Source organism: Leptopilina heterotoma, unplaced genomic scaffold, assembly GCF_015476425.1.
Source record: "Leptopilina heterotoma isolate Lh14 unplaced genomic scaffold, ASM1547642v1 Lhet_97, whole genome shotgun sequence".
In the NCBI taxonomy this organism is placed as follows: Eukaryota; Metazoa; Arthropoda; class Insecta; order Hymenoptera; family Figitidae; genus Leptopilina; species Leptopilina heterotoma.
In genome coordinates, this window is record NW_025111203.1 from 1,520,311 (window position 1) to 1,537,669 (window position 17,359).

The 17,359-nt window shown below is 27.1% G+C and overlaps 1 protein-coding gene across 1 annotated transcript in view; it reads left to right on the plus strand.

The window, feature by feature from the left end:
* LOC122512278 (protein AF-10) overlaps positions 1-17,359 on the plus strand; it is a 28,040-nt gene that overhangs the window by 1,775 nt on the left and 8,906 nt on the right. Inside the window, exons 2-6 of the mRNA XM_043628023.1 lie at positions 3,159-3,238; positions 3,375-3,539; positions 3,641-3,838; positions 3,957-4,634; positions 7,901-8,232. Of these exons, the coding sequence (XP_043483958.1) occupies positions 3,159-3,238; positions 3,375-3,539; positions 3,641-3,838; positions 3,957-4,634; positions 7,901-8,232 (1,453 nt within the window). The remainder of the gene's footprint in view (positions 1-3,158; positions 3,239-3,374; positions 3,540-3,640; positions 3,839-3,956; positions 4,635-7,900; positions 8,233-17,359) is intronic.

A 17,359-nucleotide genomic window follows, 5' to 3' on the forward strand; every position in this document is an offset into this window, starting at 1 on the left:
AATATTTACTCAAAGTTTGAAGAATATTTCGGCAAAATCGATTTTTTCTAGTAGAAAAGTAAGAGAAATACCTATATGATAATGAATTCTGAAATTAATTTAGATTTTTTTCGGGAAACAATCTCAGGGTTTTCACAAAAATTTAATTTTGTTTTTCCCTAATTTACAGACTTTTTCTTGACCGATTTTGACTTTTTCCTTGACCCTAAAAAATGTTTTGATTCACTCCAAAAATTATTAGATAATCCAAAAAATGTTCTATTACATTTATTTACGATTTTTCTTTAATTGTAAAATTATTTGAAAACACCAATACCTCCTTTTTTAAATAAATATTTAATCATTATTATTTTTTCGTAAGAATTAAAATTATTCAGAACATTCAACTTCAACATTAACTTATATTAAATAATAATTAAAGATGACCAAGTGATAAAATAATTATTTTTAATTATAAGAATATTGTTACTGAAACTTCTTCAAAATTATTATCATCATTTTCATTCAATTATTATTTTCTGGAATTTTTAATCAAAATTCTTATTTAACCCAATTATTTTAAATAATTTTTGAAAAAGTACTTTGAGAATTTTCAAATCCATTTGTTTTCCAAATTTTTTTACGAAATTTCGATTATGCGCAAATTCTTCAACTAAATATATATATTAGAAAATTAAAACTTCAGATAATTTAAAAAAAAATTCAATTAAACTTTAAAAAAAAATGAATTCTACAGTATTGTTAGTTCAATAATTAAAAGTATGAAAAATTCAGATTTTCAAAGATTTTAATTTGAAACCCTTTTAAAATTCAATTATTTCTAAAAGTTCATGCTATATAAATATTCAATTATTATCTAAAATTTTAATTGAAATTAATTTTTAAATCAATTTTTATTATACAATTCTACTAAAAATCAGTTATTTAAATACAAAAATAAATAATTTATTATATAATTCAACGATTTTTAAATTTTAATTCTCAGAAAAAATTTTATTAACAAATTTTCAAATAATTGAATTCTTTCGACGAATTTTAATAAAAATTTTAAGAATTCGATTAAAAGTGTATTAAGGGGGTATCTGGTCTAGAGGCCTTAATTTTAGGTGTTTTTCGGAGTAGAATAAAAAACAAAGTTTAAAATATGTAGTATTTACTTTTTTTGCAAGTTGTTTATTCAAGTTTAAAAAATACAGAAAAAAATAATAAAAAATTTTAAAAGTTATAAACTGGTGAAGTGGGGACTAAAAAAAAAGTGCGAACTATTTGACAGTGTGGAGACTTTTGTAGTGCTCTAAAACAAAAACCCCAACGAAATTCTTGAGTACTAGAGGCTTCACTATGTCCGATACCTTAGAAAAGAAAAAAATTTCTTTTGCAAAATGGCAACGATTTGAAAAAAACGTGTTTTTTTAACATTTTTGAATTTTTTAAAAATAGTAAAAAAAAATATTTTTCAAAATCCAAGGTTCCAGCCATGCCATAAAGAGATATACGAAGAACATTTTTGTGAAATTTAAAGTAAATCGGTTGAGTAGATTTTTTTTGTATTTTTTAAACATTAATAAACAACTTGCAAGAAAAGTACAGTAGAACCTCGATTATCCGAGGTAATGTGGGGAAGAGGTGCCTCGGATAATCGAAAACTCGGATAACACGGAACAAATGAGAATTTCAAAATTTTAAATTATTTTCCATGTGTTTAAAGTGTTAGAATAATATTAAATGACAAAAATGGACGAAATTTTAAATGCAATGATCACAAATAGTGGTTTTGTAAAATTTTTTTTCCAAATTTAGTCGCTCGATCCGTTTTATCCGAGTTATTCCGCATTATCCGAGCATGTTTAGTGCCTCGGATAATCGAGGCTCGGATAACCGACGTTCTACTGTAAATACTAAAAATGTTAAACTTTTTTTATCCTACTCGGAAAAACCCCCCTTAAAAATAATTGAAATTTCGCAATGAATTTTATTATTTATGAAAATAATTGAATCCCTTTAAAAAATTTATTATTTATGAAAAAAAAATTGAATTATTACAAAGAAATTTATAAATATTATTTGTAAATAATTGAATTCTTGTAAAATTTTTATTATTTATGAAAATAATTAAATGTTTTCGTAGAGTTTTATTAACATTTTTTTAAATGATTAAATTCTTTTGGATAATTTTATTAAAATAGTAGATATTGAAAATCATTGAATGAGAAAAATTTTTGAAACTAATTGAATTTTTTATCAAAAATTTTATTAAAATTTTTGAACATATGATTGAAATACTGCGAATAATTTTATTACTTTTGAAAATAATTGAATTTATGCAATCACTTGTAACTTTTAAAAAATTTAATTTTTTTAGTGTTTTTAACTAAAATACTTCTATTAATTCATTATTTTTTATAATTAATTAAATATGTATTAAAAATGTAACTAATTTCAGAAGAATTTGAATAATTAACATTTTTTAAAAATCTAAGTTCTTTAAAATTTATAACTAAATTCTTTGAAAATTGAAATTTTATAAAATTTCAAATTAAAACCTTTTGAAGTTGCCACCCGACTGGTATTAGGGAGTGCGTCCGAGCGCTCGGCGAGTTGTTGCATGCAGGTACTCAATTTTATGGTAGGTCTTCAAGAATTAAGTTATTTGAAACGAAATTATTGTTAGAATTAGAAAAAATTAAAGGTTTTGTATTAGAATTTTTGCTAATTTCATAGTTCATGAGGCAAACAAAAAATACACCATAATTCAAAATTTTCTTATGAATTTTAATAATTTAATTTTTTCCAGTACTTTTCATAAAAATCTCTGACTTTTCCCAGACCTATAGGCAACCCTAAAGACTACAATCGTATTCTTATTCTGCAACCCTGAAAACTATCGTTTATCCTTGCAGAAAAATTTTGTTCACCAGTGTAATCAAATAAGAATTTTATGATGACATTTTTAATAAACAGTTGCTTTTTAATACAAAACAAATTTTTGTTTCGGAGAGATTGATATATTCTTTCTAACAATTATATAGTCATTAAGTAATAATTTCAAAGACAACTATAAAGACTGCAATAATTAATTAACTCCCTTGTCTGATTAACTGTTTCTGTTTTAATAATAAAATTTTAGTCTTCCATAAAGTTTGTCGAATTTTGTTTAGCTTGCTATGGCATAGTTACGGTGCCAACTGGACCTTGGTATTGCAGAAAATGTGAATCGCAGGAGCGCAGTGCACGCGTGGTGAGTATATTATCTGCAAATATTAAAAATTGATCTAATGCCTTTGCTCATGGCGTCGCTTGAAACGTTAAGCTCCCCCTGTGAAATTCTTTTTTGCGGCGATATACAAACTGAATTTATATAATTTTTGATTAAGCGCTGTGAGCTGTGTCCAAGTAGAGATGGAGCTCTCAAGAGAACAGATCAGGCTGGTTGGGCTCACGTAGTGTGTGCTTTGTACATCCCTGAAGTTCGATTCGGTAACGTTACTACGATGGAGCCAATTATACTTCAACTCATTCCTTCAGAAAGATTTAATAAGGTATGTTATATTTTCATTTAAAAATATTTGTTATTAATCATTTAAAAAGCCCTTATGGCGCTAAGTCTTGATTACTTTTTATAAAAACCTTTAATTTTCAGACATGTTATATTTGTGAAGAACAAGGAAGAGGAAGTAGAGCAAATGTTGGAGCCTGCATGCAATGCAATAAAGCTGGATGTAGACAGCAGTTTCATGTCACTTGTGCTCAGGGTCTTGGACTGCTGTGCGAAGAAGCTGGAAACTATCTTGACAATGTCAAATACTGCGGCTACTGTCAGCACCACTATTCAAAATTGGTAAGTTACCTACACTTGTCTTTTTTTAATGTTCTAAAATATTCAGATCGAGTTGCATTAAAACTTCTAAAAGACGAAATGTTGTTAATTGAAATATTAATGCTTTCTTTCTTTTTAGAAAAAAGGAGGAAACGTGAAAACTATTCCCCCTTATAAACCAATCCCAGCCGATAATGGATCATCAGATTCGTCTCCAGAAAAAGAATCTGAAGCGCCCATCAAGTCATCGTCAAGCAATGCCAAACGAAAAAACTCAAATTTAAAATCAGGTGCTTCTATTAAAAACAAAAATATAAGTCCCAGTGTTGAACTTAATGGTGTGGCAGATGAGAAAACCAGTAGTGGAAGGAACACACCAAAAGAAAATGCTGCAATCTCAAGTAAATTCACAACTTCGAATTTCGTCGAGACTATTGTGACTCAATCGGAAAGTGTGTTCGGTCATGAAAGTACCGGTATTCCTACGACTGCTGCTCCATTTCCCCCGACAACAATAACCAAATCAGCGTCAAATTCAAGTCTTATTCAGAAAAATGTTAGTCAGTCAAAGTCCAGCACTTCGACATTTAGTAAAGCATCGAATCATACGGGTAAAAAGAGGAAAACGGGAGCTCGCACTCCAACTGCTTTAAGTAACGAAAATTCTAACCAGTCAGTCAATTCAGATACCAGTGGTTCCATGATAGTCCCTACAAATGCTGTTCTCCAGCAGGTTAACAATAGTAATATTGTTCAAACAACTGTTGCCGAAACTACAAGTTTAAACACATTGTCGGAAACTGAGCAGACGAAAAAGGTAAAATATTTATTTCTTACCGTCACATAAAACGTACAATATTTGACTGTTCTACTGTTGAGCGTCTGAATAATTCGCTCTCCGATCGACTGAACTCTTACAAACCAGTCATACAAAAATGGGATGAAAATAAACATTCTAAACTTCAAGAAAAAGTTGAACGAAAAAAGACCGGGCTATTCAATTTTCTATTTAAAAAACTGTGTTTCAAAAATTTTAATTTTGAGATTAAATCCATTTCAAATCGGACAAATCGACTAACTTCAAGTCGCATCTATATTTGTCGATAACATATGTTAAAACCTACTATTTACTACTTTTTTATGTTATGCTATTATTTGGGTACTTGTTTTAGATTTCAGCCACTAAAAGCTACTATTTCTGTTTTTTTAGAATTTCCACTACTTTAAATTCGCTAATACTAGAAATCAAAAAACTACTCTCAAAAATTATAATCAAATTCGTTAAAGCGATTCAATTATTTTCGAAAAATATTCGAAATTCAATTATTTTCAATATCTAGTATTTTCATAAAGTTTCTAAAAACGATTTAATAATTTTTAAATAATTGATAAAATTCATCCAAAATTCAATTATTTTTATAAATAATAAAATTTCCAAAAAATTCAATTAATTAAGAATAGCATTTTGAAAAAAATTTAGAAAAAATTAATTATTAAACAACATTTTTATACAATTCTTCACAATAATTCAATTACTTTCACTAATAATTACATTTTTCATGGAAATTCAATTATTTAACAAAATTTTTGATAAAATTCTAAGCAAAAATTCAATTATTTTCATAAATAATAATACTCATCGAAGAGTTTCAATTATTTTTAATATTATTTGAAAATAATTAAACGAAAAATTCAATTATTTTTACAAATAAAGTTTTCCACAAGAATTCAATTATTTAAAATAAAAATATTCATAGGCAATATTTATTATATTTCAAAGAAATTAATTATTTAAAATAATGTTTATAAAATTCTCATCAAGAATTCAATTATTTTCAAAAGTAACAAAATTTTTCACAAAAATTCAATTCTTTTTAAACATTTTAATAAAATTTTTCGCAATAATTTAATTATTTTCATAAATAATAAAATTCTTAGAAACTATTCAATTATTTTCACAAATAATAAAATTCATCACAGGATTTTAATTATTTTTAATACAATTTTACAGAAATTGCTCAAAAAATGTTATTATTCTTAAAAATTTGATTTAAATTCCTCGAAAAAATAAATTAAAAAGAAAAAGTTTTTTTTAAATTCTTTGGGAGAATTCAATTATTTAGAAAAATATTAGAATTTTTCACAGCAATTCAATTATTTTCCAAAGTAATAAATTTTTTCTTGAAAAATTCTATTAAAATCGTTCGCAATACATAATTCAATTACTTTCATAAATAATAAAATTCTTCTCAAAAATTAAATTATTTTCAGTACAATTTTAATAACATTCTTTGGAAGAATTCGGTTCTTTTCATAAATAATAAAATTCATCGCAGGATTTTAATTATTTTTAATACAATTTTACAGAAATGACATTCGATTTCAATTCCTCGAAAAAATCAATTATTTAAAAAAATGCTTTTTTTAATTCTTTGGAAAAATTCATTTATTTACAAAAATATTAAAATTTTTCACAGGAATTCAATTATTTTCAAAAATTCTAATAAAATCGTTCGCAAGAATTCAATTATTTTGATAAATAATAAAATGCTTTTTAGGAATTTAATTATTTTCAAAAGAAATTTAATAAAATGCTGCACAGACATTGAATTATTGTGGAAAATTTTAATAGAGTTCTTTGTAAAATTTAATTATTTTTAAAAACTTTTCGCAGTTCAATGATTTGTAATGTCTACTATTTCCATAAAATTTTCAAACAGAATTCAATTATTTAAAATTTTTTTGTAAAAATCTTTATATGAATTCATTTCTTTTCATGAATAATAAAAAATTCTCAGGAATTCACTTATTTAAATTAGAATTTGCATAAAATTAGTCGAAAGAAATCAATTATTTAAAAATGTTTATAAAATTCTTCGCAAGAATTAAATTATTTTTATTAATATTTAAATTCTTTCATGAGTAATAAAATTCGTTGCAGGAATTCAATTTATTGTCAGGATAAAAAAGAAGTAAATATTTTTGATGAAAATTAGGAAAAAGTCAAGAAAAAAAATATAGAATGGAATTTGTGTCAGTTTTGTGAAGTGTCTAAAACAAGTTTTTATAGTCGTCAAGTTTAATTTTTCGTTAGTTACTTTTTTACTACTTTTTTTAGTTTAGAAGCTACTTTTTGCTACTTTTTTAAAACTAATTATCGAGTGCGAAGTTTGCATATATGTTATTCTACATGAAAAATAAAGAGACCCGTATTTTTTTATTTTTCAAAAAAACTCTATTTAACGGAGTTACGCACATTTGAACTTTGAGTGACACAACTCGAATAAACAGTGAAAAAAAATTATTTTGTTTGTAATTTTTCTTCTCTTGTGTAGAATTAAATTTTTTTTCTTGTCTCTTGTAGATGGTTTTTTCCTCTTCAAAATCCCGTTTAATATTTGTAAAAAGATTTAAATATTAACAAAATAGAGGATGATTTTCTGAAAATAAATAAGATTAAATAAATTAATTTTCTCAAAAACACCTCCTTTTATGAAGAAATTTTTACAACAAATTCTTAAAATAATGAAGAACAATTCCTGTGAGTTTCAAGCGCTTCAAGCGGGCTAAACAATTCTGTAATTCAGAAATTTTTTTTTTTGACATACATATTTATTTTCACAAAATTTCAGATTGTTGAAGTGCATTTTCTATAGAACAAATAAATTGTTATAACATTTTATTATCCTCGGAAGTCTACTTCAATAATGTTATAACGATTCACTTATTCTTAAAAATGCACATCAACAATTTGAAATACTGTGTAAGTAAATATTTCAAAAAAATATAATATAGTTTTTTTGGAAAATAAAAAAATACGTCTTTATTTTTTATGTAGAATAACATATTTTAGCGACAGGTAAATTTACGACTTGAAGTTAGTCGACTTGCCTGATTTGAAATGGTTTCAGTCTAGACTCTAGAATTTTAATTTTTACACATTTTCATTACACATTTTTTGACATGTTTTCGTGAGTTTGACTGGTTTGTAAGCGTACCAGACGCTCTATTATATCATGATAGAAACGCAGCGGTAAATTGAGTGACATTTCTACATTTATATTAAAATTTGTCTGATTTTAGTTGAGAACTGACAGTCCGCTAGTGCTGGCAAACGCAGTTCTATCCACAGAGGAAACAACAAGCACTCCTGTAATTATGTCAATAACACAAAACCAATTGCCGATTGCTACTCAGTCATTAAGCACTTCGTCGAATAGTATAGTTGTCTCTGTTCCATTAACTGCAACTTCCCTTCCTAACACTGTACAAAGTACAATAACCAGTGCATCCACATTATACCAACAGTTGCAGCAAAGTATGATCACCTCGGCAGCCAATGCTGATGGGAAGACCAATGCAATACCTAATACCGACCAATACTCCGTAGAGGAAACGCCGTCTAAGCGATCTCGGTAAGTTCTTTCCACCTTCGAGTACTTTATTTATCAAATCGATCAATGTTCATTATTCACCTGAACAACAGAGAAAATACACCCTGCCGAAGTTTTCAAATTCTCACAATAAATGCAACATTGAATTTATTTTTGAGCACTCAAAAAGATGTACTTGTTTTTGAAGTGTAGGAAAATTCGTCCGTAAATTGTACCTCAAGTAGGTAACTATTTTTCAAAGTAATTTTTCTTTTCTTCTGGTAGGGTGTTATTATTTTCTATTTTCTGTTAGCTCCTTTTCACCATTCTATTGTTATTTTTAGACCACTTATCCTGAGTCCTTCAACACTCTCCGAATCCTACTTGAAATAATTAATTATGTTATCATAATTACTAATAACTTTCAGCTGATATAAATCTTCATTTTGAGGGAGCGTTTTGCGTTTGGACATAATTTCGAATTTTTTCAACGAAATAGATCACAGTAAAAATAAAAGTCTTATTTTTAGCCATAAAAGGTACCTTAATTTAAGATGCAACATTTTTAAGACAGCCTTCGTTTAATTTCAAATCATATTTTTTTGCTGAATTGAAAGAGCAAAGTAAGCTGAATATCTGCAATAAGAATGTTCTGAATTTAAGGCAATCATGTTAAAAATCAGCAGTTGTATACTTAATTTAAAAAGTAAAACTGTAAATTCAGATTGCCTATCCTTATTTTCACGCAAGCCGGGTTTAAATTAAGACTGGCATTACTTTCAAGACTTGTTCAATTTCATATAGTCCTGAAAATAAGATTTACTTTTTACTGTGGTGTTCAAGTTGCCCCATACAGTAGGTTCTACAATAAGTCTAAGAAGAAGGCTTTTTCTATCTCATTTTTCTTTATTTCTTATTTTTATAAACAGGATTAAGGTACAGTACCATATGAACAGAAAGTTCAAAACGGAAAATTTTAAAGGTGAGTACGTCATTTCAGGCAATATCCACACTGGGCTCAGTTATATATGTTGTGCTCATATGGCTTTAAAATTGTACAGCGTTTTAGAGATGTGCGAATAGTTCGAATTCAAACTATTCAAAGATTTCGAATTCGAATAAAATTTTTTTATAATTTTAACTTTGAATAAAATTTTATGTTTTAATTTAATAATTTACTTATATAATAAATACATATGTTTATATTTTAATAAATTAAAATTAAAATGTGTTTATATTTATATTAATATAATACACGGAGAGATAATATATATTAAATTTTGTAAAAGTATTTTACAAATTGAGAAAAAAGCGCGACCAAGCGAAATTTTTTAATATAAATAATACTGAACTTTAAAAAAAACTACTGTAAAAGTTAGTAAAGTTATATTAGATTTTAATTAATATTCTGAATATATGATATAATTATACTAAATTTCACTTAAGTTTTTTTATAATTTATTATTTTTTATATGAATATTTCGTTTTGTCGCACTTTTTCCCCACACCCTAAAAAAAGTAATCTCATTGTTAGAGGAAAAATCCTCTCAAAACAATAAAAGTATTCAACTTGAATGTATATTATTTTTATTCTTTGGTGGTTAATAATAAAACAAAACAATTTTTTGAGGTTCAAATGTCAAATACATTGAATTCAAATGAAGTAAATAAACATAAATAAATATACTCTCTAAATCTGAATTAGCGAAATTCCACTAATTTCCCAGCGATAAGTATATCACTGATTCAATTAGCGTATATACGCTGTGAATTAGTGGAATTTCACTGATTAATTAGCGTATTAGCTAATTGAATCAGTGATATGCTTATCGCTGGGAAATTAGTGGAATTTCGCTCATTCAGATTTAGAGAGTATTAATTACTGTAAGTAATTAACTATTAATAACTAATTATATTTATTTAATTAAAAACGCTTAATTCAGTACATCAAAAAACCTTTTATTTATTGTCTCATAACCATATAATTAGAAAATAATATTGGAGAGGAAAATCCTCTAAAGCGAAGTATATTACTTTTGATACCATATATTAAGAGGAAAATATGCATTCAGTTTAGAGGAATCCGCATCAAATCAAGATTACTTTTTTTAGGGTGGCAGTTTGTTAAATACTTTAACAAATTTTAATTTATATATTCTCGTTAAAGTATGAGAGTGAACGAGATAGTGATATGAGGTTGTTTCTGTCACTTTCATGCATTTACGCTTTGATGTTTTTATGCCTACATGGGACAGTAACTTTATAAGTTAGTTGAACCTGTGATGTATGATGAATTCATTTTTGCAAAACCGTGTATGGCAGGGATCCTATTAATTCATTGGGCCTAAACACAGTGAAAATCGTTAAACCTAAATCGTAAACTTTACAAATAAGGGGTCATTCACAAACTGCGTCACGCCTTTTCGGACTAATGGCACGGTCACACCTCGGCTGCCTGCCTGCCTGCGCAGCCAGCCGCCACGAGAGTAAGAGAGAGGAGACGAATAATTTAAATTGTCTGACTCTCTTACTCTTATGTATTGCCATGACGACCTGCAGGCAGGCAGGCAGGCAGCCGAGCTGTGACCGTACCATAACTCTGACCCCCCCTCTTGGTCACATTTTTACATACAAAAAAATTTTTTTTCCACACTTCGTCACACACAGCTTGACACCCCTCCCCATCCCTAGAAATGTGCCGTAGTTTGTGAACGGCCCCTAAGATGAAAAGGACAAATTATATTTCTATCCTTTTTTCTCTTATGTAAATATTACGATTTTTAACGTTTATTGGCCTATTGGCCCGACGAACATTGAAAATCGTATGATGTAAATCGTAAACTTTATAAATTCACTTTCAATCATTAAATATTCAAAGCAAATTATCGTAAATTTACATGCAGTATATGCAATTACTTTGAATAAAGCAAAATAGATTTATTTTTATGCTATTGTAGAAACACCTTTACAACTTGGTGTTTTTCTACAATAACTTTTTAAGAACTTAGATTTGAAACAATGTGTAATGGCAAGTTATTCTTTATTTATCGAAAGCTATTTTAAAAAATTTTTTTTATTTATTTTTTGATTTTATTGTTTTAAATAGTAGCTTTCGATAAATAAAGATTTACTTGCAATTACACTTTAGTACAGAAATAAATCTTTAAAAAGTATTGATGAAAAACTGATTTATTTTCATTGATGATTATAATGTATTGCTTGGCATCCATAGTCATCCTCCATATTGAATTTTCCTCGCACTCAACATGAGGGGCTTTCTACAACAACTTTTTTTTCATCGACACGAACAAGATGCAGTGTAAAGGCCTAAGCACAATAGATTCGCGAAAGTCGTTCGCGAACGCAAAGCATGAGTTAGAAAAGGACAGAGATATATTTGTGTCCTTGTCTATCTCATGCGTCTCGTTCGCGAACGACTTTCGCGAATCTATTGTGCGTTGGACTTTAAAAAAATGCAAAATAGTTGCGCGCGCATCGTTTTCACGTTCATGTCGATGAAAAAAAAGTTGTTGTAGAAGCAGCTTGAACTATACTTTGTGCAGTTGGTTCGTGATGACGAAGAGAAAACATTACTGATGTGAAAGCCCCTTAAACCTACAAAAAATATCCAGTGTTAAGTTAGTAAAATAACAAAGCAAAAAGAATACGAATACGGAAACAGGATATGCCTAGAAAGTAACAGAATTTGTCTGTGTCCTCTTCCTTACAAAATGCATTTTTTGTGGAGGAGAGTGAAATACGTATTTACGTCAAAAAAAACTCGAAAGACGCGTCGCGTCACATCCATCGCTTCCCAGCCTTGAACGGGGTTTGGCCATTGCAGGAACTTCTAGATGCTTCTAGAGTTATATTGCACTATTGGCATCACTGACTATTGTTGTTTCTCATCTTTATTCGCGTTTTCAAGCAGCAAAGAACGGGCGCACCCTAGTTGCGTGCGTTAGAATGAGAGGTAAATGTGAGCGACAGAGATAGAAAATTGGGAGTAGCATTTAAAATGGTCGTCGTTTCAGTATAAACAAGCAAGTTGCTCTAACCTCTTATGAGTAAAATTAGAATTTCCTCATAAAATTGTTGCCCTTTATTGTAAAAATTGGAAAAAAATCGTTAATTATTGCTTCAACGTAAGTTTTGCAAAGACTACGGTTCGTACTTTACCACAGATATGATACAATTGTGTTCTGATTGTTAGAAAAATAGTGTATTTTTAATAGTACTGAATGTTTTGCAGTGTTTGAGATTATCGATTTGGTCGAGGTCATTTATTATCATTTTTTAAAATATTTCTTGCAGAATTTAATGCGCCATTGAAAAATTCACATTTTTTTAATAATAGAGAAAGTTATTTTTAAATAATAATCATTAAAATTTTTGATAAAACTCTCTTGGTGTGATTGTGTTTTATGACTTTTTAGGTTATGTTTTTATTGTAATTAATAACAACGCGTCTTTGTTGTCCATTGAGAATTGTTCGTTGCTTATCGTTGTATTGCACACTATTTTAAGTAGAAAATACAAAATTAATAAAACGGGGAATATAATTTTAAGTACTCTTTTAAGAATTCGGTGATAATTAAAAAAAAATTAATAAATGCTCATAATCATTATGTAAAGTGATATGTAGTTGTTTTTTATTTAATTTTTTTTAAATATTAAATCACGTTTAAGAACAAATTAAATTACAGTTTGTATATAACTTTGAAAGTAAAATTTAATTTTAGAAAAGAACTAGGGCAAGTGCATCAAATATTACGAGTGCTATAATTTCGCAGTGATTTTTTTTAAGTCATACCTTTGTTGCGAATATTCAAACCATGGTTGTTAAAAATGGATTCCGCGATGAACAAATTTTTTTTTTATTTGAATTTATGCGTTGAAAAAAAGTGAAAATGCGAATTAATGTTTTACTAAAAAAATTATTTTTAAGTGATAAAATACAAATTTTAACATTAAATTAATTTAAATCTGCAATATTACAAACCAAATTCAATTAAGTGCTATATTTTTTACTTTTCTTTTACATTTTTGTTTTAATGTTTACTTTTGCTTTCTTGTAAATATTGAAGAAGTACAGAAAAAAAAATTAAATTCTTTTGAGATGGCGAATTTGCCTCATAATCCTATTCTATGAATAGCGTCCGGAAAAACCGTAAATTTACAGAAATATTCTTAAATTTTTGAAAAGTTTCACTATTTTGTTCAAATCTACAGAAAATTTCTATTTAAGTCTTATATTCTTGAACAACTTTTTAATTAGAAAAATTTTGCCAAAAGTCAGGGAAATTTTTATAAATTTACACAAAAATTAAAATTTTTTTAATTTAACATAACTTAAATGATTAATTATGATTAATTTAGAAACATTAAATAATAAATAAAATATTAAAAATACTAATTAAATATTACTATAGAAAACAATAATGAGAATACACGAAGACGTTAAATAATAATTTAAAGACATTAAATAATAAATAAAAATACATAAATAATGTAAACTGAGGATAAAACAAATTATGAAAGCAGAATTGACTTAATGTAATATTAAAGGTAAAATGAATGTAAAAAAAATAAAAACAAAAGTAAAAAAGAAACAGTAAACATACCTTACTAGTAAATAAAAAGTTTTACATTACATGTCGAAGGAATTAAAATTTAGCGAAAAATTAGTTTAACATTTGGAGTTAGTAGATACCTAACTGAAATTTTAAAATACTAAATAAAATGTGATAATGAAGATAGAAAAATTAAATTAATTAATAAAAATTAAATTAAAAAATAAAAATTATAGTAAAGAAAATAAAAAGCAATAATGAAAATGAAATTAAGAATAAATAGAAAAATAGAATTAAAAATATATAAATAAAATGAAATTAAATTAAAAAATAAATAAAATAGCATTAGAAATGAAATAGGTATGAAAAAAACATACCAACAGAAAAGATAATCCATTATTAATAACAATTTAATAAATAAGAACAACACAAAATAAATAAATAAATAAATAATAAACAAACAACATTTTCAACAATTTGCACTGTAAATACCATTAAAATAAAATAAATTAAACATGTGTAAACTGTGAAGTCAATATTTTCCTAATATTCTATAATCAAATCAACTCGAACGTAAAAGTTTGTTCAATCCTCTTTATTAAAGTATTAATGATTTAAAAAATAAATCCGGGAATAGTTTGTTTTTTGCTCCTGGAATTTGAAAACCATAATTCGCTAGACATCCTGAAAATAGCAAAATCTATTCTTTTGAATCTCTACGTTCTCATAACTTGAACCCCTTCCCCAAATAAAATTAAAAGTAAAACTTTACTGAACGTCCCACTCCCTTTAAACTGACCACGTGGTTTATGGACGACCCCTAAAGAAAAAATTATTAATAACAAAGTGAATTTTTTATTAAGATTTGAAATATTAATACCACAAATGATAAATAAGCTTAGCAATTTTTACCAAAATTCGTTTAAAACCTCTTATCGTATCATTGTTATCGACGTTATCGTGTTCACAAAAAACGGGACCCACACACTCTCATATGCATACATCCGGACATTTGATCGGGAACTGATACAACATATATTTAGATAGCCTACATATAGTCTAGTGTGCTGTTAGTTGATATAAAGAAACATTTCAAATTTACTCTTCAAACATTGCATCCTACAAAATTCGTACCTTAGTACGATTTCGTTCATTGTCAATTTAGAAAATAGATAACTCATTTTTTTCCAATTCACTACCAAAAATATTACATTCTATATTTTTTTTGTGAAATATTAAAAAGAAAATCATTAAACCCTTGACTGCGGCTACAATTTCAAAGAAAGTGTCTAAAATGCAGAAAAAAATTCTTTGGATTTTAATAAATAATAAAACTTTATAGGGGTTTTTCGGACCACTTATTACGAATATGATGTCAGTTTTTAAAAATTCAAAATGTCGGATGCAATATGGTAGACGATTTTTTTTTAAAATGACATAATTTTTCTTGAAACTTGTTACTCAGGGGTAACCCTAAAAACCCTCTAGTAACAAATATCAAGCAAGACTGTATCTTTTAAAAAGCATTCCGCTTTTTTGTATCATTTTTAAAACTTCCTCTGCCATATTGGATCCGCCATTTTGAATTTTTAAAAACTGACATATTCGTAATCAGCGACCCTAAAAACCTCCCCGAATAACAAGTTTTAAGCACACTGAGAAAACTGGATATTAAAAATCTTTATATATTATATATTAAAGAAAAAATGCTAATGCATATCATCCAGATGTTATGGATTAATATCTCAGATGTTAAAAAGTATAATCTGTAAATGTGAGGTTATGTTTGAACAAGTCTTTTTCCAATATCTTAGATATTGACCATTAATATCTAGATAATAAAGCTTAATATCCATTTTTCTCAGTGCAGATTTGATACCTTTTTATGTGTCAATGAATGAATGAAAATGTCATTTTTTATATCGAAGATTACGAAAAAATCGTAAAAATGACAATTTTTAAAAAGTTGAAACTTTTTCCTGGAACAAGATTTTTAAAAAAACGAAAAACAACTGAATCGTAATATATTCTAAAAAGCAGTAAAAGCAAAATTTTTTGCTTTTTTTTTGCAGTAAAAGCATTATACTTCTCATTCTATAATGTTTAAAGCCCTACCTTTATAAAAGTGCAAATTTTATTTTATAAAAAGTTTAAATGTTTTATTTAATCATACACGGAGAAAAATTTTCTGTTAATGATTACAATAGTCGAACAGTACTGCTCGGATATGTGACCACTTTTCGTAATGCCTAAAGTAGCTTCGTTGTAACAATTCTGTAAGTCGAACGTACTCATTAAAAATTTATTTGAAATAAATACGAACTAAATATGAGTTAGCACAAAGTCTATGTGACTGATTACAATAGTCTACGTTAAAAGGAAATCTTGGATTCTATCCACATTTGCAGCAATCTAAGGGAATCAGTGATACAGTCTGTAGTAGTCTTTACAACAGGACTATTGTAAAATAAGGTGACCGCGGCTGCCTTGCCTTCTTATTTTACTATATTTACTTATATTTTACTATACTTCTAATCATGTATTGCACATTAATTTCACTCTTCCAAGACTACCCACTTCAAGATTAATTATATTATTAAACTAGACAATTTTACTAAACCCTTAGTACACAAATCTAACTTAAATACTAAACGCATAACATAATAACGATCGCTATTTACACATATTTATACATGACTTAAACTTCCTTATATACTAACTGCTATGAAAGTTCACCGCTTGCGAGAAAGACTTATACACTTTAAATGTAAAAAAATCACTTCGTTCTCAGTAATTAATGCAATTATAATTAATACAATTATTGTTCATTGTTAGTCTTTAATATTGTAAGGTCTATTTTTTATTACATTTCCATAGTGAAAATTTTTTTTTCTAACACACGCACCGAAGGTACAAGATTTCTTGCCTGTATAAATTGTTATATAATTTACACAACTTACGTAAGTTACGTACATAAAAAAGTAAGTTAACTTACGTTAATCACGTAAGTTACGTAAATAATGTATAATACGTTTAAAAATAAGTTACGTAAATAATGTAAGTTACGCAAATAACTGATAATAAATTATAATAATAATAATAATTGCACTTACGTAAATAACGTACTATAGTAAAATAAGAAGGCAAGGCAGCCGCGGTCACCTTATTTTACAATAGTTCTGTTGTAAAGGCTACTACAGTCTGTATCACTGATTCCCTTAAACCGCTGCAAATGTGAACAGAATCCAAGACTTCCTTTTAACGTAGACTATTGTAATTATAATAAGTCTCTGCGTGAATGAGTACAGTTCCCTTTCTGAACCTGTACATCTAAATTATTAATGATTCCAAAAAATAAATTTCAACACGATTAATACAGTGTTTGGATTCATTAAAGTAACTATAGTAATCGCTCCTACTAAATTCTTAATAAATTACATAGTTTTCGTAATCATTACAAAAAGTGGTCACATATCCGAGCTCTAATATAGACTATTGTAATCATTACGAAAGAAATTTTCTCCGTGTATGATAAATCTTAGGACAAAGACTTCATTATGTGTGACGCGATAGGAAGAAAGTGGCCTAAGAAGGAA